The 9,273-nt window shown below is 37.2% G+C and overlaps 1 protein-coding gene across 1 annotated transcript; it reads right to left on the bottom strand.

Annotated features, from left to right (window-relative positions):
* Positions 1-1,544: 1,544 nt before the first annotated feature.
* Positions 1,545-8,889, bottom strand: LOC140169088 (uncharacterized). The gene is made up of 5 exons (XM_072192363.1): positions 8,626-8,889; positions 7,645-7,755; positions 6,429-6,620; positions 4,608-4,819; positions 1,545-4,376 (listed from the first exon to the last, which is right to left on the bottom strand). The coding sequence occupies exons 1-5, from the start codon at positions 8,795-8,797 to the stop codon at positions 4,353-4,355; spliced, it is 711 nt and encodes a 236-aa protein (XP_072048464.1). The 5' UTR covers positions 8,798-8,889; the 3' UTR covers positions 1,545-4,352.
* Positions 8,890-9,273: the final 384 nt, after the last annotated feature.

The following is a 9,273-nucleotide window of genomic DNA, read 5'->3' as shown; positions in this document are numbered from 1 at the left end:
GGCAAATCCCCATACTTCTAACGTACGCTATTTGTAGAGGTCACGCGTCAATGGTAAGAGCACTGTGTATTGTGTATAGGAAAACGGACAGTAACTGCAGTATGTGCTATCTACAGTAGACAGCAAAATATATACATTGCTATCTACAGTAGAGCGCTATTTACATACGACAACAAAATACAGGCATTGCTAACTATAATTCGTGAATTTTCTTTTATAATTGACGACCGAATTAAAAAGACTAGTTTGCGTATGACGTCCTGTCAATCAGATCAAAAATGCTGCACTGCGCAGGTCAGCAACTAATCACGTCGCACGTTTTCACTGACGTCAGACGCAAACTTCAAACGCGGTCTTCAATTTTAGAGGATGTCGTCTTCTTCCCTCCTTGGCTTTTTAGTCATTTCCTCCATGTCATTTAATGTGTTACAAAACTTGTGTGGGTGTGTGTGTGTGGGGGGGGGGGGTGTGAGGGTGAACGGAATACTGCGCAAGGGTGCTGAAAATTCGCTAACGAAAAACTAATGGAACAAGCGCTACTTGTAATTTTTTCTGAGTCACAAACACAACTTTAGAACAATTTCAAAGTCCTTTGATGTTTTTAAAGAAAATTGGATTGATTTTTAGCAGAATTCAGTTAAATATTTTTAATACCATAAACAAATCGGACATAGACTCTAGGCAATAAACCAACCGGAACGGCACAATAATTGAATTAGTACTAGTAGCCATGTTGGTGAAACTTAGGCACTGAGTATTTCTGAATGACACACACCGACATCGCCTGGTTAATAATTACATTGTACAGCAGAGACACTAAAATGAATACACGGGATCGAATGTGCTATGCACGATTTGATATTCAGACGATAAATCTTTGGATACCGGGGTAGAAAATGATGAATATCTCCCGTTTTTTTTTTTTTCTATAGAAGCCATATTTTTTCCTTGCACTTGAACATATGTGTTGAAAGGATATGATAGTCGTTAGCTTGCGTATTGAGAAAGAAGCGCGCGTATTGAGCTCAAAAACTGACAAAAATTCTTTTATATGTGCCGAACTATAGCGCAGCGTAGGCTAGCTGCACTCACTCGTGGAGGCAGTCTAAAAGCAGACGATCTCATGGCGTATACATGCTCACTCACACACAGAGAGGTCAGTTACCATGCTATTGTCAGTAGCCTTAGTCGGATGTCCCTCGGCTCATTATGCGTCTCAAAACTATTAAACAAGTTGGAACAAAATGGCCATGCGTGGCTGTGGATTCAACCTACCATGGCGATTTCTGCCATGAAGATATCAGGGCGATGACACTGTGTGACAATAAATCACCTGTTTATATCATGTCTGATCAAGTTTTTCTGAAATCCATGTTTGTGGATAGTCGTTTGATGTCGTAGTATTCGGTAGGGTCGCTAAAATTAATAATAATAATAACCGCTCGGAAACATGTTAACCTGCTACGTTGGTTATTCAGGCGCTACGGTAATGAAACGAATAAAGAAACAAATAAGACTCTTGCATCTTTCATCCTGAACCACTTTTTATTGATGCATTTTGTTTGCTTACATAACATTCTTGTTTAATTATTTTACCAATTTTCCCTCCTTTTCTACTTCGTCCTGATTTGTATAAGTTGAGCTTAATATATCATACAGTTGCCAACTGGATTACTTGCAGATTATTACTATTATTACCTAGACCGTGGTCAATGATGGCCAATGATTTCTGTGCGTGCGGTGAAGACAACAACACTTAAAGGATGTCTCCGGCAAACACAACATTATGCCTTATATGATAGGAAATTAATTATCAAGCACGAACCACGTGGTTTTATTTGAAACAAACTCGTATTGACCATAAAAGCAAATTAATACAGCCGTCTCTCACGCGATATTCAAAATTACCGGGCGCCTAAATTGTCCAGTGCAACGAAGTCCTAGTAAATACAAAGAAGGCTGACAACAATCAGCCTTCATTGAGCGTGGCGCAATGGTTAGGGTACTTGCCTTTAGTTCATCAGGTCCCGGGTTCAATTCCCGACTTCAGACTTCCGCTCTCCCCATGGTTTAGATTTAGAATTGGGCAAATGAATCATGAAAGTACTCCGTCCTTCTGAGGGGACGTTAAGCCGTCGGTTCCACGTGCAGAGAGCCATACCTGTACATGTTTTCGCAGCCAGTTTCGAAAATAGAAGGCTGTTAACCCCTGACTGTTCCCAACCCGCCCGGTGTTCAAATGGACCCCAATGGAAATAAGCTTCAATAGAGGTTTTTTTTGGGTTATCCAGGGTTGTCAGAACCCGATCAAATCAATCAAATAAAAAAAACAATTGAGCACAAGTAACCACGACGTCATTGTACTAGACAATTTCGGCGCGGGAATTTCGAATATCGCGTTTTACGAGTCGGCTGTTTTTATTCGTTTTCATGGTCAATATGAGTTTGTTTCAAATAAAACCACATGATTCGTGCTTGATAATTGTTTTTCTAACATATTTTCTATGTGATTGCCGGAGTCATCCTTTAATAATATTCATAACGTCAGTCACGAAATGCAAGAAAATACAGCCACGCAACAAGTTCCATACTCACTTCTTTACAAACCAGTTTGAAAGTGTTTTACAAAGCTTTACTATCTTAAAGGGCAGGTCTATTGCAAAAACAACATCATATCATTGGCAAGCTAATATTATAAGGACAATGAAAATGACTCCTTTTTTGAGAAAATAAGACGTTAAAAATTGATATTCCGCAAAAAACAACTTAAGCGGTGAGTTCCTTCGAACGAGACAGATTTGGCAAAAGAAAAGGTGACGTCATGAAATGAGATGTGTCCGCTTTGAGAAAAGGGACTATAAACGCTCCCAATGGACGAACGTATACTGTTGTTGTTCACAGAAAAAACCCCTCTAAATTAAGTATTACAAATTTAATGGTTTTTAAACATATGGATAAAATCAGCCGCTTATTTTTATATATTAGAAAATTGTGACATTACAATTCACATGTATATCAATATCATGAGAAATATTAGGCCTAAAAATAAATAGATAATTTCAGCTTAGAATTTCATCGTGATCATTTGAGACTAGCATATAAACGTCCACAAACTCATGTATCTGATTTCCCTGTGCGATATCAGTTGGATTAAATATTACAAAGCAAACGCATAGTAACAATACTGTGTGTACTTTGTTTCCGTAATGAGAACAATAGTCTGCATATTGTTATGCAGCATTGTTGTGGTAAATAATAGTACAACTTATTGTTGGTAATGTCAAACTTGTCACACAAGTAAATGAGAGCATGATATAGTGTCCGCTTCATTTATTTACGTCATAGCCCGCTGCCTTGAAAATTAATTTCGCTTCAAACGGGGGAAGAACACGAGCCCGAATTTACCCACACATTTTCTCTTTTTTTCAGGAGAAATACGCATAAAAAATTGCAACGAGTGTCAACTTGTAATGTAATATTTATTCTCTTCGAATAGAGATAAACTTGTTTTTGCAATAGACCTGACCTTTAAACATTGTTACGGTACAAAAGGTTAATATAGATACTCAAAAAATCTTACACTACAACTTAAAGCCATTATAATATTATTATAACATTTCTGTAAAAATAGATTAGTATTTATTTTCCGTAAAATGTTAGCTTTTACTGTCAGATATGTCGCCTTTTAATTTTGAGCCGAACAAGTGAGGTAAAGCATAGAAAATTGGAATTTACTACTAGCGCCCATGCATGTTACTCCCGCGGTTGTAATACGGTACGATCCTCAAGATGTGTGTGTATGTGTATCCCGCACGCCGTGTACATACTGTGCATACGTGTTCGACTAATATTTCCATCGTAATAATAAAACGCCGGTTCCATCATTTTATCACAATCGCATCAGAGCCAATACACCAGCAAGTTGCCACATCCAGGACCTCATACATTGAAGGCGAGTACACTTAAAATAACCAGCGTGGATGAATATATTTTACAAAATATGCATAACATGGTTCAAATCATTAAACAATATAATTATACAAAAGAAATTGCAGTAAGGCTAACGAAAGTCTATTTTGAGTTTCCCTCACTTGAATTCATTATTGTGATTTTCCAAAAACAAAAAAAGGATAAAAACTGGCTGTATTTGCAAAACAAATAATGAATATCCATTCATTTGTAGTGGAAAAAAATCTTGATCTCTACTGACCCTAAACTAGAAATTTAGAAATACATATGGTTTTGCAATATGAGTATAGGTGACCCACACACTGCTCAAAAGACTTTTGGTACACTGTTTTGGCAGTGTAAACAGTCCTGGCAAATGGAATAAATTGTGTTGTGTCATCATTTCAGAACATTAGAGGTTGTGGTACCTGTGAGAAAAAAAAAGAAAGGAAAAAAAAATGTAAAAATGTAAGTGAGCTAAATTATTATTTTATCTACTTTTTTCGAGAGATAAGATTCAATCTAGTCAACCAGATTTTCCAACCTTGGAGCAACCAACGTTGTGGCCAGTACCACTTATTACTTATTTACTATTTAGTATTGTAGCTATAATCGTATTATATTGTATTATATTTTGATTACATTACAAAGATAATTACCCTCTGGGCATCACCAGTAAACGGATACTGATTGGCACCATTATATGGTACAAGCTGTATGTCTTGTTGCTGTGGTCCAGTCTTCTTGTCTCGTGCAGCTACTGCTTTGCGAAAAATCATACACCCAATGAGAGACAGCGCAAGGATCACGCCCAGGACAGCGATTCCTCCAAGAATGATCCCACCGAGATATCCTCTGCCATTATCGCTTACTATTATGAAAAAGGATAGGTGACTGTATAAGTTAATTACATCAAGTTTCAAGTAAAGTAAGAGTTTTCTCATTCTATACAATTTGCTCTACTGTTAGGAAAATATGGAGCAAGTTCTAATACTAATATTTATTTATTTTGATTCATCAATTTTAGTATTACTTGTGTTGCATATTTGGGACAATCATTCCACAGAATGATAATAGAATTAATACAAATTGAATAATGTGTGTAAAAGCGGTTGATAACACATTACAGCGCATTATGTAGAATGTTCGCTCTGTCAAAATATGTCGCATCTAACAATACTAGTAATAGATAAACTTATGTCGATATAGCGAACCTTCCACATAGCGAACCTTCGAGATAGTAGGTGGACACTGTTTACGATTCTGGGGTATGGGGTGTAGCCTAGGTGTTTGTATAATATAGGAGGACTCTATATCGAATTGTTTTTTCCTGTTTACCAGAGGGTTCATTAGGTCGAGTATGAAATAAGGTTCGCTATACAATAAGATTATTTGAAATACAATAAAATCTACAAAATAGTGTACACACACTCCAGGAACACGCTGACGACTTGCGACAGCATGTCATCGAAGCAGGCAGGAGAATATACAAAGACAACAGAATACCACAATTATATATATAATATTTGAAGAAATAAAATACCCCCAACAATGCATATGAGAAATGGAAGGTTTCACCCGTTGAAACCTACAGACAGCAAAGTAGTAAGGTACCAGTTATTCACCTCTATGTCCTATGTAAATACAAGTACGTCAAAATTAAAAACCAACAACAAATATCTGAGAATTTATGAATGGTGTTCGAAAACCAAGGAATGACCAAATGTTGCATTTGAATGTTCTAATCAATAGAAAGCACGGCGCTGGTTCTCTTGATCGAGAAATCTTTGTGTACAAATTAATAGGGATCCAATGGGGCAATCTACAACTTTTAATTTGCATCTTCCTGAGGATTTTGGATCACCTTGTCTTTAATTCTTGACTGATTTCACCGAGAATTGGCTTCATTATTAACTAAATGCAAACTATAGATGGCGCTGTTTATCCTAAATCATATTTCTTTATTTGCACGGGTTAGGTGATTAATACCGCCTTTAAAGCAGCTGGAATAGGTTAAAAAAGCAACAAGGAAGTTTTATAAACAAATTTTATCAAACAATATGGAATAATATTTGTATTAAAAGCTTAAAAGGGTAAGTTCCAGTAACTAAATAGCGCCACCAATTTTGTCCTTAATATACATTTTATATCCGAAAAAGTGAATAATTTTGTATAAGAGGGGAAATGAAAGTTGAGAATGGCTCAAAAGCATCTGTATACATTAGCACGATATCACTTTTAGCTGTTTAAGCCTAAAATTTGGTTGTACACCTTGGTTGTACATGATGTTTTGTTTGACAAACTAATAAATAATCCCATCAAACAACCATTGGCTGCTGATTTTAGTTTGAGATATCTGTTTTTCTTTAGGTTATAAAAGCGCGAAATTAACTGGCGCCTTTTTTGTCTGTAGGTACGAATAAGGTAATATGTTTCAATTATAATTACGAGTATGACTCTGAAGACTTGAAAGTGCGTACCTTCGTCTATACAGATAGGTGGTTGCGGGAACCATGTAGCATAGTTATCTGCAACAAGAGTGCACGTCAATGTAGATTTCCCAACTAACTTATATCCAACGCCACAGCTGATAGTGACCTGTGTATATACGTCATAGGAATTTTGGAGTGATTCCACGATCCCGTCAATTTGTGGTGGGGAACACATGATTCCTGTAAAAGAGAAAATCATATTCATTTTAACGTGGACGTTGATTATGCGCAAAAATGAGTAGCTTAATGCAGGGGAATGTTCTTCCTCTCGACGTTTAGTCGCATCGTTGGTTAGCAGTGAGCATGTTTTACAGCTTTAATGGCAACACGCACGTACGACGTCGGACTATTTTCGAGATGCTTCACAATTCACCAACTTGAATAATACATGATGTGAATGATTAGAGAATACCATAACTTGAGAGGTATAGTGCTCCATGTAAGAATTAAAGATTCCAGGTTAGAACCATCGAAAAGGTTTCATAACATGACTACTGTAGTAATTGCGAGCATTATGTCACATGCTTTTTGACTTATTTATTTACCTCTCTGCTGACCTTTGACCCCAAACTTTGTCTTTAAAGCCGTATTATAACATTTGCTGAGGAGGACACCCTCAATATTTGTCAAAATTCTTTTTTACACGATTATATTGTACTTTATTAAACCAACATACCCTGTAAAAATCCAGACTCTAGATGCTGTAGTTTTGTCAAAATCCGCGATTTTGAATAAAACGCAGGAACTGTTGTTTTATTAGTACGATGGAATTATTAGTCGAAAGATGTTCATAAAACAGTACGTACATGGCGTGCGGGACGGTGATCTACACAGCAAAGGATCGTACCATAACACGACCGATGGAGTAATACGTATTGGCGACATCGGCGTTGGTAGTAAATTCCAATTTTCTTTACTTTGCCTATTAGTTGTTCGGCTCAAAAATGGAAGGGGTTATATCTGACAGTAAAAGCTCACCTTTTATGGCAATGAAATGCTAATATATTTTGTATGAAAATGTTATAATATGGCTTTAAGCTCAATGACTTCTCAAGTTGCTTTTTAATAAGAACGTATAAACGTGTAAGGAAAAGGTCACTCACACAAATTTATAAACTGCTGATAAGTGTATCAATATCAGCTTAATTATAGACTGTAAAATTACATAATTTGAAACAAACAAACATTAAATAAAAGTACTCACGAGTCTGGCATCGGTTTCCTGCATAACCTGTTTGACAAAAACACGTGTTACCTTCAGCACATTCACCATAAACACAGTCTGGCTCGCAAGATACAGGTGGAGTTTCCTCCTCTGTTTGGGTTGAGATAAAAAAAAAGAGTATATGCCGTAGCTGTTAATTTGGTCTAGGGTTAAGTAGGATTGAAATAGCCGAATGATGTTCTGGTGGTGAAATTCGCGAACAAAAACCCTCGCGAAAATTGCCACTTATACAGTAAAATTCCTTACGTGTTAGGACTATCTGATAAACTTCGAAGGATACTAAACTAACAACAGATCCCCGTCTCATTTAGACCAACCAAAAAACACGCCTAAGGACAAAAAGAGCAATGCCTTAATATCAGGGCAATGAATATCCGGACTGATCAGTGTTATAGTCGAGACCGGCATATCCGAGACCAGGCAGTCCGAGACAAAGGTCGAGACCGGTATGTCCGAGACCAAGACCGAGACCGAGACCGAGGGCTTAATACGCATTAATAGCTCGGATAGCGACGTTTACACGTATTTTTGTGGGACCTGAGAGCACACGAGACATATCGAGTTACATTTTGAATACGAGGAATGTCCTTCTGATATCAAATAACTTGTATATAGTCCGACCCCTAATGAACCCAACATACCTTTCAATGCGCATGTAGAAGCACAACCCTGCCAGTACGGATTGTGAGGTTCCGCCGTGTTTAAACATTTATTGACGTTGTGATTTTGGATGGCACGAAATGGTAGTCAAGGAAGCAATTTAAGTTAAGAAAGACAAATCTTAACTCAACAGGGGAAGTGGGTGATTGACATAATTAAGACAGGGGCCTGTATTTCTGTATAAAACATTCCGAAGAAATTTGACTCAAAACCAGCGACCTCTAGCAACGCCATCTTGTGACCTTGGGACCACATTTCGCATTTTGATTACAATTTAATTAATTTTTCAAAAACACCTACGATCGTCAGATACGATGATAACAGTTGCTTCGTCCGGAAAGCCTATCAGATCATCACCGCTCGTTCTATCATCTGAGTGTAACACCAGGGAGAAATCTTCCTCCTCCTCATAGACGCCGTCATCAGTTGCACAGATTTGCAGCTCACGATATTCCCGATAGTTGTCAAACATCACGGCATTGTTGATGTCCTGTATTACATAGTCATTTGTATCAACACTGGAGATCACATAGTCATTTGTATCAGCACTGGAGGGTTCATCAGTAAAATCTGTTAGAGCAGAAGTGAGACACCATTATACTCAGACTTTATGTGGAGACTACTATTAGAAATGATGTAATAATCGGATTACCTACCCTAGCAATAGATGAATACGATTTTCGAATATATCGCCCTGCGCTAGAACGTTCACGCGGTACCTGTAGTGCAGTGCGATATATTCAAAAATTGTATTCATCTATTGCTACCCTTTTACATCATCACTTCTACGGCGAATAGACATAAATATTTTGACGAGCCGGTTGGAGGAATATGCAAATTAGGAGATTGATAATTATAAATGTGACTTCATATGAAATTGAATTGAAATATATTTTACCGAATTTTGTTTTTATCGATTTTTCTTTCCATTATTATTACACTATGGCT

The sequence above is a fragment of the Amphiura filiformis genome, chromosome 14 (assembly GCF_039555335.1).
Source record: "Amphiura filiformis chromosome 14, Afil_fr2py, whole genome shotgun sequence".
NCBI classification, from domain to species: Eukaryota; Metazoa; Echinodermata; class Ophiuroidea; order Amphilepidida; family Amphiuridae; genus Amphiura; species Amphiura filiformis.
Note: the sequence above shows the minus strand (reverse complement) of the source record. Positions and strands in the feature narration are given on the sequence as shown.

What these genes read in the sequence shown, in the direction of transcription:
- LOC140169088 (XM_072192363.1), bottom strand. Translation starts at nt 8,797, where the DNA reads ATGTTTGACAACTATCGGGAATATCGTGAGCTGCAAATCTGTGCAACT. An exon ending in ACCTATCTGTATAGACGAAG is followed by an intron (nt 4,820 to 6,428) that starts GTACGCACTTTC and finishes TTTTCATAATAG; the next exon opens with TAAGCGATAATGGCAGAGGA. An exon ending in TTACTGGTGATGCCCAGAGG is followed by an intron (nt 4,377 to 4,607) that starts GTAATTATCTTT and finishes TTTTTCTCACAG; the next exon opens with GTACCACAACCTCTAATGTT.